This window comes from Salmo trutta, chromosome 1 (genome assembly GCF_901001165.1).
Source record: "Salmo trutta chromosome 1, fSalTru1.1, whole genome shotgun sequence".
NCBI lineage: Eukaryota > Metazoa > Chordata > Actinopteri > Salmoniformes > Salmonidae > Salmo > Salmo trutta.
Window position 1 is genome coordinate 12577788 of NC_042957.1, and position 20244 is coordinate 12598031.

The following is a 20244-nucleotide window of genomic DNA, read 5'->3' on the forward strand; positions in this document are numbered from 1 at the left end:
CTCTATTGTTGTTCCTCTATAGTGGTGTTTTTTTGGAGTTGTGTTTCACTATTGTGATGTGTTTCTCTATATTGTTGTTTGTCTAAAGTGGTGTGTTTCTCTATAGTGGTGGTCCTCTATACTGGTGTTTCACTATAGTTTTGTTTCTCTATAGTTGTGGTTCTCCGAAGTTGTGTGTTTCTCTATAGTGTTGTTCCTCTGTAGTTGTGTGTTTGTCTATAGTTTGTTTCTCTAAAATGGTGTGTTTCTCTAAAATGGTTTGTTTCTCTATAGTGGTGTGTTTCTCTATAGTGGTGTGTTTCTCTATAGTGGTGTGTTACTCTGCAGTTGTGTGTTTGTAAAAAGAGGTGTGTTTCTCTATAATGGTGTTGCTCTATAGTGGTGTTTTTTGGAGTGGTGTTTCGCTATTGTGATGTGTTTCTCTATAGTGGTGTGTTTCTCTATAGTGGTGTGTTTCTCTATGGTGGTGTGTTACTCTATAGTGGTGTGTTACTCTATGGTGGTGTGTTTCTCTATGGTGGTGTGTTACTCTATAGCGGTGTTTCACTATAGTTTTGTTTCTCTATAGTGGTGTGTTTGTCTATAATGGTGTGTTTCTCTATAGTGGTGTGTTTCTCTATAGTGGTGTGTTTGTCTATAATGGTGTGTTTCTCTATAGTGGTGTGTTTCTCTATAGTGGTGTGTTTCTCTATAGTGGTGTGTTTCTCTATAGTGATGTGTTTCTCTATAATGGTGTATTTCTCTATAGTGGTGTGTTTCTCTATAGTGGTGTGTTTCTCTATAGTGGTGTGTTTCTCTATAGTGGTGTCTTTCTCTATTGTGGTGTGTTACTCTATAGTGGTGTGTTTCTTTATAGTGGTGTGTTTCTATATAATGGTGTTTCTCTACAGTTGTGTGTTTCTAAAAAGAGGTGTGTTTCTCTATAATATTGGTCCTCTATAGTGGTGTTTTTTGGGGGTTGTGTTTCACTATTGTGATGTGTTTCTTTATATTGTTGTTTGTCTATAGTGGTGTTTCTCTGTAGTGGTGTTTTTGTTGGAGTTGTGTTTCTCTATAGTGGTGTGTCTCTATAGTGGTTTGTTTCTCTATTGTGATGTGTTTCTCAATATTGTTGTTTTTCTATAGTGGTGTGTTTCTCTATAGATGTGTTTTTCTCTATAGTGGTGTGTTTCTCTATAGTGGTGTGTTTCTCTGTAGTGGTGTATTTCTCTATTGTGGTGTTTTTCTCTATAGTGGTGTTTATCTCAATAATGGTGTTTTTCTATAGTGGTGTAGTTCTCTATAGTGTTTTTTCTCTATAGTGGTGTGTTTCTCTGTGGTGATGTTCCTCTATTGTGGTGTTTTTCTCTATAGTGGTGTGTTTCTCAGTAATGGTGTTTTTCTATAGTGTTGTTTCTCTAAACAGGTGGGTTTCTCTATAGTGGTGTGTTTCTTTATAGCGGTGTGTTTCTCTGTAGTGGTGTTCCTCTATAATGGTGTGTTTGTCTATAATTGTGTCTCTATTATGGTGTGTTTCTCTATTGTGATATGTTTCTCTATTGTTGTTTCTCTATAATGGTGTATTTCTCTATAGTGGTGTGTTTCTCTATAGTGGTGTGTTTGTCTATAGTTTGTTTCTCCAAAATGGTGTGTTTCTCTGAAATGGTTTGTTTCTCTTTACTGGTGTGTTTCTCTAGAGTGGTGTTTCTCTATAGTTGTACGTTTCTCTATAGAGGTGTGTTTCTCTATGGTGGTGTTTTTCTCTATAGTGGTGTGTTTCTCTATGGTGTTGTTTGTCTAAAGTGGTGTTTTTCTATTTAAAGATGTAATGGTGTTTTTCTATAGTGTTGTTTGTCTAAACAGGGTGGTTTCTCTATAGTGGTGTGTTTCTCTATACCGGTGTGTTTGTCAATAATGGTGTTTTTCTCTATAGTGGTTTGTTTCTCGAAAGTGGTGTTTCACAATAGTTGTGTTTCTCTATAGTTGTGTTTCTCTATAGTTGTGTTTCTCCATTGTGTGTGTTTCTCTGTAGTGGTGTGTTACTCTATAATGGTGTTTTTCTCTATAGTGGTGTGCTTTTATATAGTGTTGTTTCTCTATAGTGATGTTTCTTTAGAGTGGTGTTTCACGATAGTGGTGTGTTTCTCTATAGTGGTGTGTTTGTCTATAGTTTGTTTCTCTAAAGTGGTGTGTTTCTGTATAATGGTGTTTCTCTCAATTAAGGTGTTTCTCTACAGTGGTGTTTCTTTATAGTGTTGTGTCTCTCTGTAGTGGTGTATTTCTCTATAATGGTGTTTGTCTATAGTGGTTTGTCTCTCCATAATTGTGTTTCTCTATTGTGTTCTGTTTCTCTATAATGGTGTGTTTCACCATAGTGGTGTTTTTCTCTTTTGTGGTGTTTTTCTCTATAGTGGTGTTTCACAATACTTTTGTTTCTCTATATTAGTGTTTCTCTATAACGGTGTGTTTCACTCTAGTGGTGTATCTCTATAATGTTGTTTCTCTATAGTGGTGTTTCTCTATAGTGGTGTATCTCTATAATGTTGTTTCTCTATAGTGGTGTTTTTCTATAGTGGTGTGTTTCTCTATAATTGTGTGGTGTGTTACTATAGAATGATGTGTTTCTCTATAATGGTGTTTCTCTACAGTGGTGTGTTTCTCTATAATGGTGTTTCTCTGTATTGGTGTGTTTCTCTGTAGTGGTGTGTTACTCTGGAATGGTGTGTTTCTCTATAGTGTTGTTTCTCCATAGTGTAGTTTCTTTAGAGTTGTGTTTCATTATTGTGGTTTGTTTCTCTATTGTGGTGTGTTTCTTTATGGTGTGTTTCTCTATAGTGGTGTTTCTCGATAGAGCTGTGTTTCTCTGTAATTGTGTTTCTCTACAGTGGTGTGTTTCTCTATAATGTTGTTTCTCTGTAGTGGTGTGTTTCTCTATAGTGGTGTGTTTCTCTATAGTGGTGTGTTTCTCTATAGTGGTGTGTTTCTCTATAGTGGTGTGTTTCTCTATAGTGGTGTGTTTCTCTATAATGGGTTGTTTCTCTTTAATGGTATGTTTCTCCATATTGATGTGTTTCTCTATAGTGTTGTTCCTATTTAGTGGTGTCTCTATAAACAAATCAAATGTATTTATATAGCTCATCTTACATCAGCTGATATATCAAAGTGCTGTACAGAAACCCAGCCTAAAACCCCAAACAGCAAGCAATGCAGGTGTAGAAGCACGGTGGCTAGGAAAAACTCCCTAGAAATGCCAAAACCTAGGAAGAAACCTAGAGAGGAACCAGGCTATGAGGGGTGGCCAGTCCTCTTCTGGCTGTGCCATGTGGAGATTATAACAGAACATGGCCAAGATGTTCAAATGTTCATAGATGACCAGCATGGTCAAATAATAGTAATCACAGTGAACAGGTCAGGGTTCCAAAGCCGCAGGCAGAACAGTTGAAACTGGAGCAGCAGCACGGCCAGGTGGACTGAGGACAACAAGGAGTCATCATGCCAGGTAGTCCTGAGGCATGGTCCTAGGGCTCAGGTCCTCCGAGAGAGAGAAAGAAAGAAAGAGAGAATTAGAGAGAGCATACTTAAATTCACACAGGACACTGGATAAGACAGGAGAAATATTCCAGATATAACAGACTGACCCTAGCCCCCCGACACAAACTACTGCAGCATAAATACTGGATGCTGAGACAGGAGGGGTCAGGAGACACTGTGGCCCCATCCGATGATACCGCCAGACAGGGCCAAACAGGCAGGATATAACCCCACCCACTTTGCCAAAGCACAGCCCCCACACCACTAGAGGGATATCTTCAACCACCAACTTACCATCCTGAGACAAGGCCGAGTATAACCCACAAAGATCTCCGCCATGACACAACCCAAGGGGGGGGGGGGGGGGCGCCAACCCAGACAGGAAGACCACGTCAGTGACTCAACCCACTCAAGTGACGCACCCCTCCTAGGGACGGCATGGAAGAGCACCAGTAAGCCAGTGACTCAGCCCCTGTAATAGGGTTAGAGGCAGAGAATCCCAGTGGAGAGAGGGGAACCGGCCAGGAAGAGACAGCAAGGGCGGTTCATTGCTCCAGTACCTTTCTGTTCACCTTCACACTCCTGGGCCAGACTACACTCAATCATAGGACCTACTGAAGAGATGAGTCTTCAGTAAAGACTTAAAGGTTGAGACCGAGTCTGCGTCTCTCACATGGGTAGGCAGACCATTCCATAAAAATGGAGCTCTATAGGAGAAAGCCCTGCCTCCAGCTGTTTGCTTAGAAATTCTAGGGACAACAAGGAGGCCTGCGTCTTGTGACCGTAGCGTACGTGTAGGTATGTACGGTAGGACCAAATCGGAAAGATAGGTAGGAGCAAGCCCATGGAATGCTTTGTAGGTTAGCAGTAAAACCTTGAAGTCAGCCCTTGCCTTAACAGGAAGCCAGTGTAGGGAGGCTAGCACTGGAGTAATATGATCACATTTTTTGGTTCTAGTCAGAATTCTAGCAGCCGTATTTAGCACTAACGGAAGTTTATTTAGTGCTTTATCCGGGTAGCCTTGCAGTAGTCTAACCTTGAAGTAACAAAAGCATAGATGAATTTTTCTGTATAATTTTTGGATGAAAATGTCTGATTTTTGCAATATTACGTAAATGGAAAAAAGCTGTCCTTGAAACAGTATTGATATGTTCGTCAAAAGAGAGATCAGGGTCCAAAGTAACGCCGAGGTCCTTCACAGTTTTATTTGAGACGACTGTACAACCATCAAGATTAATTGTCAGACTCAACAGAATATCTCTTTGTTTCTTGGGACCTAGAACAAGCATCTCTGTTTTGTCCGAGTTTTAAAAGTAGAAAGTTTGCAGCCTACACAGGCTTCCAGTGAGGGCAATTTTGGGGCTTCACCATGTTTCATTGAAATGAACAGCTGTGTGTCATCCACATAGCAGTGAATGTTAACATTATGTTTTCAAATGACATCCCCAAGAGGTAAAATATATAGTGAAAACAATAGTGGTCCTAAAACGGAGTGTGTGTGTTTCTCTATATTGGTGTGTTTCTGTATAATGGTGGTTTCTCTATTGTGGTGTGTTTCTCTAAAGTGGTGTTTTTCTCTATAGTGGTGAGTTTCTAAGTAATGGTGTTTCTCTACAGTGGTGTGTTTCTTTATAATGATGTTTCTCTATATTTGTCTGTTTCTCTATATTTGTCTGTTTCTCTACAATGGTGTTTCTGTCAATTAAGATGTTTCTCTACAGTGGTGTTTCTTTATAGTGGTGTATTTCTCTGTAGTGGTGTGTTTGTCTCCAATGGTGTGCTTCTCTATAATGGTGTTTCGCTATAGGGGTGTTTCTCTTTAATGGTGTGTTTCTCCATAGTGGTGTTTCAATACGGTGGTGTGTTTCTCTATCCTGGTGTTTTTCTCTATAGTAGTGTTTCACAATAGTTTTGTTTCTCCATAGTGGTGTGTTTCTCTATAGTGGTGTTCTTCTGTAGTGGTGTGTTTGTCTGTAATGGTGTCTCTATCATGGTGTGTTTCTCTGTAGTGGTGTGTTTCTGTATGATGGTGGTTTCTCTATAGTGGTGTGTTTCTCTGTAATGGTATTTTTCTATAGTGGTGTGTTTCTCTATCATGGTGTGTTTCTCTATAGTGTTGTTTCACAATAGTTTTGTTACTCTGTAGATTTGTTTCTCCATAGTGGTTTTCCTCGGTAGTGGTGTGTTTGTCTATAATGGTGTCTCTATAATGGTGTGTTTCTCTGTTGTGGTGTCTGCCTATAATGGTGTTTTTCACTATAGTGGTGTTTTTCTCTACAGTGATGTTTTTCTATATAGTGGTGTGTTTCTATATCACAGTGTATTTATCTTTAGTGCTGTGTTTCTCTATAGTGGCATGTTTCTCTCTTATGGTGTTTTTCTCTATAGTGGTGTTTCACAATAGTTTTGTTTCACAATAGTTTTGTTTCTCTATAGTGGTGTTTCTCTATAGTGGTGTGTTTCTCTAGAATGGTGTGTTTCTCTGCAGTGATGTTTCTCTATAATGTTTTTTCTCTATAGTATTGTGTTTCTCTATAGTGGTGTCTTTCTCGATATTGGTGTTTCACTGTAGTTTTGTTTCTCTATAGTTGTGTTTGTCCATAGTGGTGTGTTTCTCTATAGTGGTGTTCCTCGATAGTGATGTGTTTGTCTAGATTGTGTTTTTCTATACTGGTGTGTTTCTGTAGTGTGGTGTTTCTCTATAGTTGTGTGTTTCTCTATAGTGGTTTGTTTCTCTATAGTGGTGTGTTTCTCCATAGTGGTGTGTTTCTCCATAGTGGTGTGTTCCTCTATAGTGGGGTGCTTGTCTTTAATGGTGTTTCTATATGGTGGTGTTTCTCTGTAGTGGTGTGTTTCTCTTTAGTGGTGTTTCACACAAGTTTTGTTTCTCCATAGTGTTGTGTTTGGTGTTCCTCTATAGTTGTGTGTTTGTCTATAATGGTGTCTCTCTATAGTGGGGTTTCTCTACAGTGGTGTGTTTCTCTATAATGGTGTGTTTGTCTTTAGTAGTGTGTTTCTCTATAATGGTGTTCCTCTATAGTTGTGTGTTTGTCTATAATGGTGTCTCTATAGTGGCGTGTTTCTCTACTGTGGTGTGTTTCTGTATATTGGTATTTTCTCTGTTGTTGTGTGTTTCTCTACAGTGTTTTTTTTCTCTAAAGTGGTGTTTTTCTTTATAGTGGTGTGTTTATATATAATGGTGTTTCTCTACAGGGGTATGTTTCTTTATAATGGTGATTCTCTATAGTGGTGTGTTTTTAATGGGGTGTTTCTCTATGGTGGTGTGTTTCTATATATTGGTGATCGTCTATAGTGGTGTGTTTGTCTATAATTGTGTTTCTATAATGGTGTGTTTCTCTATAGTGGTGTGTTTCTCTATATTGGTTTGTTTCTCAATAGTTGTGTGTTTCTCTATATTGGTGTGTTTCTCAATAGTGGTGTGTTTCTCCATAACGGTGTTTCTCTATAGTGGTGTGTTTCTCTATATTGGTGTTTTTCTCTACAGTGGTGTGTTTCTCCATAACGGTGTTTCTCCATAACGGTGTTTCTCTATATTGGTGTTTTTCTCTATATTGGTGTGTTTCTCTCTAATGGTGTGCTTCTCCTTAATGGTGTTTCGCTATACTGGTGTTTCTCTTCAATGGTGTGTTTCTCTTTAGTGGTGTGTTTCTCTTTAGTGGTGTGTTTCTATATAATGGTTTTTCTCTACAGTGGTGTATTTCACAATAGTGGTGTGTTTCTCTGGAGTGGTGTGTTTCTTTTTAGTGGTGTTTCACTATAGTTTTGTTTCTCCATAGTTGTGTTTCTCTATAGTGGTGTTCCTCTAAAGTGGTGTGTTTGTCTATGATGGTGTACCTCTATAGTGGTGTTTCTTTATAGTTGCGTGTTTCTCTTTAGTGGTACGTTTCTCTTTAGTGGTGTGTTTCTCTATAGTGTTGCGTTTCTCTATAGTGGTGTGTTTCTCTATGGTGGTGTTCCTCTATAGTTGTGTGTTTGTTTATAATGGTGTCTCTATAGTGGTGTGCATCTGTATAATGGTTGTTTCTCTATTGTGGTGTTTTTCTCTATAGCTGTTTTCTTCTCTATAGTGGTGTTTCTCCATTGTGGTGTGTTTTTCTATAGTGGTGTGTTTTCCTATAGTGCTGTGTTTGTCAGTAATGGGGTTTCTCTATAGTGGTGTGTTTCTCTATAGTGGTGTGTTTCTCAATAGTGGTGTGTTTCTCTATTGTGGTGTGTTTCTCTATTGTGGTGTGTTTCTCTATAGTGGTGTGTTTCTCTATAGTGGTGTGTTTCTCTATTGTGGTGTGTTTCTCTATTGTGGTGTGTTTCTCTATTGTGGTGTGTTTCTCTATAGTGGTGTGTTTCTCTATTGTGGTGTGTTTCTCTATTGTGGTGTGTTTCTCTATTGTGGTGTGTTTCTCTATAGTGGTGTGTTTCTCTATAGTGGTGTGTTTCTCTATGGTGGTGTGTTTCTCTATTGTGGTGTGTTTCTTTATGGTGGTGTGTTTCTCTATTGTGGTGTGTTTCTCTATAGTGGTGTGTTTCTCTATAGTGGTGTGTTTCTGTATAATGTTGTTTCTCTATGACAGTATTTCTGTGTGGTGATTTGTTTCTCTATAATGGTGTGTTTCTCTATAGTGGTGTGTTTCTCTATAGTGGTGTGTTTCTCTATAATGGTGTTTTTCTCTATAGTGGTGAGTTTCTCTTTCATGGCGTTTCTCTGTTTTGGTGTGTTTCTCTTTTATTGTGTTTCTCTATAACAGTGTTTCGCTTTGGTGGTGTTTTTCTATAGTGGTGTGTTTCTCTATTGTGGTGTTTCTCTGTACTGGTGTTTCTCTATAGTGGTGTTTCTCTGTATTGGTGTTTCTCTATTTTGGTTTGCTTCTCTTTTGTTCTGTTTCTCTATTATAGTGTGTTTCTCTATTATAGTGTGTTTCTCTATTGTGATGTGTTTCTCTATTATAGTGTGTTTCTCTATTGTGATGTGTTTCTCTATTATAGTGTGTTTCTCTATTATAGTGTGTTTCTCTATTGTGATGTGTTTCTCTATTGTGGTGTGTTTCTCTATTTTGGTTTGCTTCTCTTTTGTTGTGTTTCTCGATTATAGTGTGTTTGTCTATAGTTGTGTTTCTCCATAGTGGTGTATTTCTCTATAGTGGTGTGATTCTCTATAGTGGTGTGCTTCTCTATAATTGTGTTTCTTTATAATGGTGTTTCTCTATAATGGTGTTTCTCTAAATTGGCGTGTTACTCTTTTGTTGTGTTTCTCTATTATAGTGTGTTTCTCTATAATGATATTTCTCCATAGTGGTGTGTTTCTCAATTGCGTTGTGTTTCTCTATAATGGTGTTTTTCTATAACAGTGTTTTTCTATACCGGTGTGTTTCTCTATAGGGGTGTTTCTCTATAATGATGGTTCTCTGTAGTGGTGTTTTTCTGTTTAGTGGTGTTTCTCTATATTGGTGTGTTTCTCTATATTGGTGTGTTTCTCTATAATGGTGTGTTCCTCTGTAAGGGTGTGTTTGTCTATGGTGATGCGTTTCTTTATAATTGTGTGTTTCTTTACAATCCCAAGACAAACACATGTCTTCACAAGGCTGCCCTTAGCGTCTTTGTGATACCTTCATAATACACACACACACACACACACACACACACACACACACACACACACACACACACACACACACACACACACACACACACACACACACACACACACACACACAGGCTCCATTTTGGCACTTAGAGTTTGGTGTGAATGCGAGCATCTGAAGTGGCAGCCAGCTCCGGTTTTAAAATGTGTCAAAAGAACTCCAAAATGTTTGACATGGAGAGTAAGGAATGTGTGTTTGCGTGCTTTTGGGTGTGCGTGTGGTGTGCGTTTGTTTAGCTATTCCTGTGGGAGGCAAGTAAAGGGATTTTCAGCTTGATGTTCAGTCCATATCCATTCTGAATATTGAATCCAACATTGAATCTATTTACCACCTTTTTCATGACAACTCACTTAAGGCTATGCTTAACAAACTATCGTTTTGGCAAGTCGGTTAGGACATCTACTTGCATGACACAAGTCATTTTTCCAGCAATTGTTTACTGACAGATTATTTCACTTATAATTCACTGTATCACAATTCCAGTGTGTGAGAAGTTTAGATACACAAAGTTGACTGTGCCCTTAAACAGCTTGGAAAACTCCAGAAAATGATGTAATGGCTTTAGAAGCTTCTGATAGGCTAATAGACACCATTTGAGTCAATTGAAGGTGTACCTGTGGATGTATTTCAAGTCCTACCTTCAACCTCAGTGCCTCCTTGCTTGACATCATGGGACAATCAAAAGGAATCAGCTAAGACCTCAGAAAAAAATTGTAGACCTCCACAAGTCTGGTTCATCCTTGGGAGCAATTTCCAAATGCCTGAAGGTACCACATTCATCTGCACAAACAATAGTACGCAAGTATAAACACCATGGGACCACGCAGCCGTCACACCGCTCAGGAAGGAGACACGTTCTGTCTCAGAGAGATGAACTTACTTTGGTGCAAAACGTGCAAATCAATCCCAGAACAACAGCAAAGGACCTTGTGAAGATGCTGGAGGAAACAGGTACAAAGTTATCTATAGCCACAGTAAAACGAGTCCTATATCAATATAACCTGAAAGGCCGCTCAGCAAGGAAGAAGCCACTGCTCCAAAACCGCCATAAAAAAGCCAGACTACGGTTTACAACTGAACATGAGGACAAAGATCGTACTTTTTGGAGAAAGGTCCTCTGGTCTGATGAAACAAAAATAGAACTGTTTGGCCATAATGACCATTGTTATGTTTGGAGGAAAAAGGGGGAGGCTTGCAAGCCGAAGAACCGCATCCCAACCGTGAAGCACGGAGGTGGCAGCATCATGTTGTGGGGGTGATTTGCTGCAGGAGGGACTGGTGCACTTCACAAAATAGATGGCATCATGAGGATGAAAAATTATGTGAATATATTGAAGCAACTTCTCAAGACATCAGTCAGGAAGTTAAAGCTTGGTCGCAAATGGGTCTTCCAAATGGACAATGACCCCAATCATACTTACAAAGTTGTGGGAATATGGCTTAAGGACCACAAAGTCAAGGTATTGGAGTGGCCATCACAAAGTCCTGACCTCAGTCCTATGGAAAATTTGCGGGCAGAACTGAAAAAGTGTGTGCAAGCAAGGAGGCCTGCAAACCAGACTCAGTTCTACCAGCTCTGTTAGGAGTAATGGGCCAAAATTCGCTCAATTTATTGTGGGAAGCTTATGGAAGGCTACCCGAAACGTTTGACCCAAGTTAAACAATTTAAAGGCAATGCTACCAAATACCAATTGAGTGTATGTTAACTTCTGTCTGATTTATCTCTACTATTCTGACATTTCACATTCTTAAAATGAAGTGGTGATCCTAAATGACCTAAGACAGGAATTAAGGAATTACTAGGATTAAATGTCAGGTATTGTGAAAACTGAGTTTAAATGTATTTGGCTAAGGTGTATGTAAACTTCCGTTTTCAACTGTATATTTTATATGACTGTAGCCTCCTGTTTTAATTCCGAAAAGTTTTTTGCGATGGTAATGACATTTGTTTATGAGGTGTAGTTGAAGTATCATTAAGCTAGTCTAGCAGCTAGCTAGCTAACTTTAGCTGCTACAGTGAGGGAAAAAAGTATTTGTTCCCCTGCTGATTTTGTACGTTTGCACACTGACAAAGAAATGATCAGTCTATAATTTTAATAATAGGTTTATTTGAACAGTGAGAGACAGAATAACAACAAAAAAATCCAGAAAAACGCATGTCAAAAATGTTGTAAATTGATTTGCATTTTAATGAGGGAAATAAGTATTTCACCCCTCTGCAAAACATGACTTAGTACTTGGTGGCAAAACCCTTGTTGGCAATCACAGAGGTCAGACATTTCTTGTAGTTGGCCACCAGGTTTGCACACATCTCAGGAGGGATTTTGTCCCACTCCTCTTTGCAGATCTTCTCCAAGTCATTAAGGTTTCGAGGCTGACGTTTGACAACTTGAACTTTCAGCTCCCTCCACAGATTTTCTATGGGATTAAGGTCTGGAGACTGGCAAGGCCATTCCAGGACCTTAATGTGCTTCTTCTTGAGCCACTCCTTTGTTGCCTTGGCTGTGTGTTTTGGGTCATTGTCATGCAGGAATACCCATCCACGACCCATTTTCAATGCCCTGGCTGAGGGAAGGACCCAAGATTTGACGGTACGTGGCCCCGTCCATCGTCCCTTTGATGCGGTGAAGTTGTCCTGTCCCCTTAGCAGAAAAACACCCCCAAAGCATAATGTTTCCACCTCCATGTTTGACGGTGGGGATGTTGTTCTTGGGGTCATAGGCAGCATTCCTCCTCCTCCTAACACAGCGAGTTGAGTTGATGCCAAAGAGCTCCATTTTGGTCTCATCTGACCACAACACTTTCACCCAGTTGTCCTCTGAATCATTCAGATGTTCATTGGCAAACTTCAGATGGGCATGTATATGTGCTTTCTTGAGCAGGGGGACCTTGCAGGCGCTGCAGGATTTCAGTCCTTCACGGCATAGTGTGTTACCAATTGTTTTCTTGGTGACTATGGTCCCAGCTGCCTTGAGATCATTGACAAGATCCTCCCGTGTAGTTCTGGGCTGATTCCTCACCGTTCTCATGATCATTGCAACTCTACGAGGTGGAGCCCCAGGCCGAGGGAGATTGACAGTTCTTTTGTGTTTCTTCCATTTGCGAATAATCGCACCAACTGTTGTCACCTTCTCACCAAGCTGCTTATCGATGGTCTTGTAGCCCATTCCAGCCTTGTGTAGGTCTACAATTTTGTCCCTGACATCCTTGGAGAGCTCTTTGGTCTTGGCCATGGTGGAGCGTTTGGAATCTGATTGATTGATTGCTTCTGTGGACAGGTGTCTTTTATACAGGTAACAAACTGAGATTAAGAGCACTCCCTTTAAGAGTGTGCTCCTAATCTCAGCTCCTTACCTGTATAAAAGACACCTGGGAGCCAGAAATCTTTCTGATTGAGAGGGGGTCAAATACTTATTTCCCTCATTAAAATGCAAATCAATTTATAACATTTTTGACATGCGTTTTTCTGGCTTTTTTGTTGTTGTTACTCTGTCTCTCACTGTTCAAATAAACCTACCATTAAAATTATAGACTGATAATTTCTTTGTCAGTGGGCAAACGTACAAAATCAGCAGGCGATCAAATACTTTTTTCCCTCACTGTATGTAAGCTAGCTTAACTTTCTAGAAAGTAAGTGAAACAAATTGAGGAAAATATAACTAAACTAAACATGTTTTATCGTCACCTGAAACTATATGTTTCTCCTGTCTTAACTGAAAAGGTAATATTTTGCAATCTCCCAAAATAAATGCTATCTTTGATGAGAGATCGCCTCTCCTCCATCTTGCGTTACAAACACTGCACTTGTCCGACCAATAGTAGCGGGGCAAGAAAAGGACATAATGCCAACGGAATTCCATTCTTTTGTGTACATGGCGTAATACACTGCAAGTGTTCGATTTCCTCAAGGATCTCCTTTTGTAGGCTACATATGGAGTTATACATCATGACGATGATGCAATATTCTGAGAATATCATATCACCACAACTGATCTGCTTTGAGAGCTCTCTCCTCTCAGTGTTGACGTTAGAGTGCACGCCAAGCCAGAGCTCAGCTGTTTGTCAGCGTGAGGAAACTTTTTATGGTGGAAATGAAGCAAAGCGTGTGTTCTGTTCTCTGGTATAAAGAGATGTTGCAGTAAATAATGGAATCACCTTCTGTTCTGGTGTGGTTTATGTGGCTTTCCTAATGAGGGTTGTATTCATCCTCTCTCTGGCAGTAACGCAGAGCGCGATGCTCTCCTCTGCTCTCCAGCCTGTTTCCATGGAGATGCTTAGGGCCTGTACTGTTTTTTCTTCATCCTATTTTTCTGTCTCTTTCTCTCTCTATGTTTGTGTGTGCGGGTGTATGTGTGTTACACTCCACTGCGGGGGTGGGTTCACCAGGTATTGTGAGATAGTGAGTTAGTGAGTGCCAGTAATGTAGTGTGTAAGTGTGTCCATGTGCATTTGCATGTACATGTTGGGCCTAGGGGTATGTTCGTGGGGGGGGTGACTGAATGTACCAGAGTGGGCGGGATTGTGCTCTTCTGTGTTGTGATTCACCAATACAATATCTTCTCTGTTTCACTGCTCCTAGCATGAGCGATGTGTTGTGATTCATCAATACTATATCTTCTCTGTTTCACTGCTGATAGCAGGAGCACCATATATCTGTATTTAGACCTACAGATGACCCACAAATTCCTCGGACAAAATCAGCCAAAATCAACAATTTTTATGGCAGAGTCCAAGATAATAATCTGATGATGAGTCATAGCACAATTATAGATGTACTGTATGTCAATGGCTTTGGTCTACTGGTTCATCAAGTCAGGTTGTAAAATATATTTTAGGGAACATTGAATCATGACACATGAGACCCCTGTCCATGTCCTCAAACTTTGGATACCTTTCTAGCATGCCCAGTGTGAGTGATAGTCTTCCTTCCAAGCCCAGTGTGAGGGATAGTCTTCCTACCAAGCCCAGTGTGAGTGATAGTCTTCCTTCCAAGCCCAGTGTGAGTGATAGTCTTCCTTCCAAGCCCAGTGTGAGGGATAGTCTTCCTACCAAGCCCAGTGTGAGTGATAGTCTTCCTACCAAGCCCAGTGTGAGTGATAGTCTTCCTTCCAAGCCCAGTGTGAGTGATAGTCTTCCTTCCAAGCCCAGTGCGACTTGAAGAAGGAAAGATGCCATATGATGTGTTGATCCCACATTTGCTCCAATCTCCCAAGAGGCTGAAGACTGAGAGCAGTGGTTAAGACAGACTACTGGGGGTTTGTGGTGACAAGGATGTGGGACAAGTGTTACCTCTGGCCAGACAAAATGTCCGCCAGGGGATTTTAGGAGATATAAAACACAGAGGACAGAGAAAAGCTGTAAAAACGTTTCTATCCCAGAGTGATGTAATGTAGAGACCTAGATAGAGAATCCTGACAGTATTCTGTGAATTAGAAGGGAAAACCCTCTGGCTGCAGCAGCCAGCCTCTCTGTTCAACTATCCTCCAGTCCTCATGGCTTGTGTCAATATGTGAGTAATGTTTATACAGGATTATCTATTTATCTAAGTGCTCAGGTCAAGCCCAGAAAGTATTGCGTGTATGTTATGCTGATCAAAATCTGTCATTCTGCCCCTGAACAAGGCAGTTAACCCACTGTTCCTAGGCTGTCATTGTAAATAATAATTTGTTCTTAATTGACTTGCCTAGTTAAATAAAGGTAAAATAAAAAACTTGTGGCTGTGGGTATCTGCTTGTAGTTCTGTGTGTTTCCACAAGGTGAGATAATGTGAACCTTTCGGTTACTAGTCCAACGCTCTAACCACTAGACTACCTGCCGCCCCAGAGTTACTAATCACATCCTTTTTTAAGAGAAAAAACTGCATCGACCTGTGTTGCCTTAATCAGGTTCTTACCAAGTATGAAATCGATTTGTGTTTTTTTTCTCCTTTTGAAAGCATGTAAAGTGAACATCTCCCCGGCAGATAATAGGATTGCCTATGTGCTGGGCTACCCTGTGGAGAAACAGGGGGGTTACAGTCACCTCTCTGGGGGGAGTCTACTTATAGGAGGGGAGGACGATGTGGAGCTCAGCGTATCGTCTCAACCTTGGCTTGGTTGATCTCTTGGCTCTGACTTGGCTCTGCCAAGGGGCCTGCATGGTGCTAATAAGAATAGTGTTAGACTGAGATCGGGATGGTATAGCCCTGCCAGGCTGCAGATGTCTACACTGGTAATGCCGGGCTGCTAAAGCTAATGTGCTAACTACTGTAACCACAAAGGCAGGCAGGCATTGGGGCAGGGCGGCTATGACCAAGGCCAGGATAAAGCTTATTGTATGCTTCCTAGTCGAAACAGTTCGCACGTATATTATGATTACATTTTGTGACGTTTTTTCCGTTTTGGTTTTTATCATCTGCTCGTACACACATTTTCTCTTGATGCAAGCCGGAGTTCAGTAGACAACGTCTACACCCCTTCATCTGTGATTAGTCAACAGTACTACTCCAAATAGGAGTGGAAACAGGAAATGTTTGTTGTCATTTAACGCAAGTCTATATGGAGTATGCGAGCACAGACGGTCGCTTAGCCGAGTTCTGCTAGGAGCAAACTGCACCAATGTATGCGGACGCCTTAACGTTGTCAGTGCATGATACAGGAGCATGGATCAGCTGGTTAACTCTGCCACACACACACACACACACACACACACACACACACACACACACACACACACACACACACACACGATTGCATAGGACTGAATGAAAAGTCTGTTGAAAGACACATTTTGGAAGATTACAAACCAAAATGTTTCTAAATGGATGAACAGTTCTACATTGAACACTGCATGGGCTGAGTTATGGCCAGGGCATCTGTTTGATGAGTAGGCTTGTGCTTAATGATTCTGATGAAAATACGGTCTTTCTCTTTATCAAACTACTATTTGTACATATTGTCTGCGTGGAACCCGTCTTGTCTGCGTGGAACCCGTCTTGTCTGCGTGGAACCCGTCTATGTTGTTTAGGGGGCAATAGCCTAGGCCAGTGGTTCCCAAACTTTTTATAGTCCCATACCCCTTCAAACATTCAACCTCCAGCTGCATACCCCCTCTAGCACCAGGGACAGCACACTGAAATGTTGTTTTTTGTCATCATTGTAAGCCTGCCACACACACACTATACAATGCATTTATGAAACATAAGAATGAGTGTGAGTTTGTCAAAACCCGGCTCGTGAGAAGTGACAAAGAGCTCTTATAGGACCAGGGAACAAATAATGATATAATAATGATCAATCATTTTGCTCTTTATTTAGCCATCTTACATATAAAACCTCATTTGTTCATCGAAAATAGTGAATAACTCACCACAGGTTAATGAGAAGGGTGTGCTTGAAAGGATGCACATAATTCTGCAATGTTAGGTTGTATTGGAGAGTCTCAGTCTTAAATCATTTTCTACACACAGTCTGTGCCTGTATTTAGGTGTTATACTAGTGAGGGCCGAGAATCCACTCTCACATAGGTACGTGGTTGCAAAGGGCATCAGTGTCTTAACAGCGAAATTTGCCAAGGCAGGATACTCTGAGCGCAGCCCAATCCAGAAATCTGGCAGTAGCTTCCGATTTAAATTCAATTTTCACAGAACCGCTTGTTGCAATTTTGATGAGGCTCCCTTGTTTAAATATCGGTAAATGGACATGAAAGGGATAATGAATCCAGTTGTTTGTGTCGTCCGTTTCGGGAAAGTACCTGCATAATTGCGCACCCAACTCACTCAGGTGCTTCGTTATATCTCATTTGACATTGTCTGTAAGCTTGAGTTAATTTGCACACACAAAATCATACAATGATGGAAAGACCTGTGTGTTGTCCTTGTTAATGCAGACAGATAAGAGCTCCAACTTCTTAATCATAGCTTCAATTTTGTCCCGCACATTGAATATAGTTGCGGAGAGTCCCTGTAATCCTAGATTCAGATCATTCAGACGAGAGAAAACATCACCCAGATAGGCCAGTCATGATAAAATCGTCATCATGCAAGCGGTCAGACAAGTGAAAATTATGGTCAGTGAAGAAAACTTTAAGCTCATCTCACAATTCAAAAAAACGTGCCAATACTTTGCCGCTTGATAAGCAGCACACTTCTGTTTGTTGTAAAAGCATTACATGGTCGCTGCCCATATCATTGCATAATGCAGGAAATACACGAGAGTTCAGGGGCCTTGCTTTAACAAAGTGAACCATTTTCACTGTAGTGTCCAGAACGTATTTCAAGCTGTCAGGCATTCCCTTGGCAGCAAGAGCCTCGGTGGATGCTGCAGTGTACTGAAGTAGTGTCAGGAGCAACTGCTTGCATGAGCGTTACCATTCCACTATGTCTCCCTGTCATGGCTTTTGCGCCATCAGTACAGATACCAACACATCTTGACCACCAAAGACCATTTGATGGCACAAAGCTGTCCAGTACTTTAAAAATATCCTCTCATGTTGTCCTGGTTTCCAGAAGAGGATGTCTTCCTTAATTGACCCCCCATAAACGTAACAGACATATACCAGGAGCTGTGCCAGGCCCACACGTCTGTTGACTCATCCAGCTGTAACGCATAGAATTCACTGGCTTGTATGCGAAGCAGTAATTGTTTCAAAACATCTCCTGCCATGTCACTGATGCGTCGTGAAACGTTATTGTTTGATGAAGACATTGTCTGTATAGTTTTTTGGCCTTTTCCCCCAGCATTGTCCCAGCCATATCCACAGCAGCAGGAAGAATGAAGTCCACCACAATAGTATGGGGCTTGCCTGTCCTAGCCACTCGGTAGCTCACCATATAAGACAATTCTAGCTCCTTCTTATTATTGGTATCTTGCTTTTATACATGTCTTACTACTCAAAGGTTGTCTTAATTCTCACTCAAAAAACTCTTGTGGCTTATTTTTCTAATTGGCATGTTTTGTTTCTAAATGTCTACGCAAGAGTGAAGGTTTCAATGAGTTGTGAGATAGTACTTTTGCACATATAACACACTGTGGCTGAGGAAAGACACTACTCCCAATATGAGTGAATCCCAAATCAATGTAGTTCTCATCATATTTGCGCCTCTTCGATGGTCCATCGTCCCTGTCTGTTGTTCGGTGCTTTCCCGGGTAAGAGGGCAGCAGCTCTTCGGCTGCATCAGATTCACAACTTTCAGTGTCCATGCTAGCTGGGCTAACAACAAATGTAGAATTACTGATGCCCAACATATTAGTGGATTCGACTATTTCAGCCACACCCGTTGCTGACAGGTGTATAAAATCGAGGACACGGCCAAGGCAGGATACTCTGAGTGAGAATCTCCATAGACAAATATTGGCAGTAGAATGGCCTTACTGAAGAGCTCAGTGACTTTCAACGTGACTCTGTCATAGGATGCCACCTTTCCAGCAAGTTAGTTCATCAAATTTCTGCCCAGCTAGAGCTTCCCCGGGCCAACTGTAAGTGCTGTCATTGTGAAGTGGAAATGTCAAGGAGCAACAATGGCTCAGCCGGGAAGTGGTAGGCCACACAAGTTTACAGAATGGGACCACTGAGTGCTGTAGCGCATAAAAATTGTCTGTCCTCGGTTGCAACACTTACTACCAAATTCCAAACTGCCTCTGGAAGCAACATCAGCACAAGCAGCACAAGAACTGTTCATCGGGAGCGTCATGAAATGGGTTTCCATGGCCGAGCACCCGCACAAAAGCCTAAGATCACCATGTGCAATGCCAAGCATCGGCTGGAGTGGTGTAAAGCTCGCAGGAATGTTGGTTATCCCATTAGCTAGATATGTTTTTATAGGCGCACACAGCACATGTGTGTAGAGGGAGCGGTCAGAACGCAATGAGTGAGTGAGACACTGAGGGAAAGGGAATTTAGGGAGCAGAATTGTGATGCTTGGCTTGGTTTATTTTTTGTTTCCTGCAAATGCACATCTACAAATGCAACAGTCAAAGCAAATTAACGTTGTCTTCAAGACAACATTTAGCCCAGTATTTGAAAAAAATTAAGATCTCTGGTTAAAGATCGAGTTTTGAAGTCAATTCGAGTACCTGAGTACTCAATTACTCATGATCAGGTAGCTGCCTGGTGGTTAATTTTTCTGTAGAAACACTTTGTGACCACTGCTGATGTAAAAGAAAAGTGTTATAAATACATGTGATTATTTGATTGATGTTCTCTCTGAAGAGTTCAATGATCTTCTAATGTAGATTTTAGTGACCAATTTAGAGATTTCCTATGAAAGGAAATGATGGGAATTGACCTTGTGTAAACTTGAGTCTTAGATTGGGTGGTTGTGAAAAGGAGCATGTGTGTACCATGTGTCACACTGTTCTCTGATAGGAGAGATACGAGGAACCACACACCTTCAATCCAACCAGTACCTGAACAGTGTGTACTATCTCAATCACACACTGGCACCACAAACACTGGGAGAAAACAGTCACTGTGGGAGGTCAATAGACTGAAAAAAAACTCCCTTGTGAATGGGCAGATATATTAAGTGGAGGTTGTTACTGTCACCACTGTGGGAGGTCAATCAACTGCAGCAACCTCCCAGGAACATTTCTAAAATGTTTCAGCAATGTTTTCTGCTGTTGTGAATGGGTAGGCACAATGAGTAGTGTTGCACAGTAAAATACCTGGGTTAACACCAGCTAATTATCAGGGTAATTCTGTCTGTGTTTGTTTATCTGGTAGGGGTTTGACCTTAGTGATATTTTATAGTTGAGGGCAGGGGACTTAAAGGGATACTTCTAGATTTTGGCAATGAAGCCCGTTATCTACTTCCCGAGAGTCAAATAAACTCGTGGATACCATTGTTATGTCTATGCGTACAGTTTGCATGCAGTCCCTGTAATGACCTTACTGTACCTGGCTACCCTTTGGTGGTTCCAGGTCGTGATGTCCCACACCCGGTGCATCGTGACGGTCTGGAGACAGAGCGCAACCACCATCTGGGTAAGCACCTTCGTCTCTCTCTCTCTCTCTCTCTCACACACACACACACACACACACACACACACACACACACAGAGACACACAGAGACACAGACACACAGACACACAGACAGAG

At 41.0% G+C, this 20244-nt stretch overlaps 1 protein-coding gene across 1 annotated transcript in view; it reads left to right on the plus strand.

Annotated features, from left to right (window-relative positions):
- Nucleotides 1-20244, plus strand: part of LOC115175637 (disks large-associated protein 2) — a gene marked incomplete at its 5' end in the record, with an annotated part of 191923 nt that overhangs the window by 5447 nt on the left and 166232 nt on the right. The window contains one exon of the mRNA XM_029738938.1: nt 20067-20129. Within this exon, the coding sequence (XP_029594798.1) occupies nt 20067-20129 (63 nt within the window). The remainder of the gene's footprint in view (nt 1-20066; nt 20130-20244) is intronic.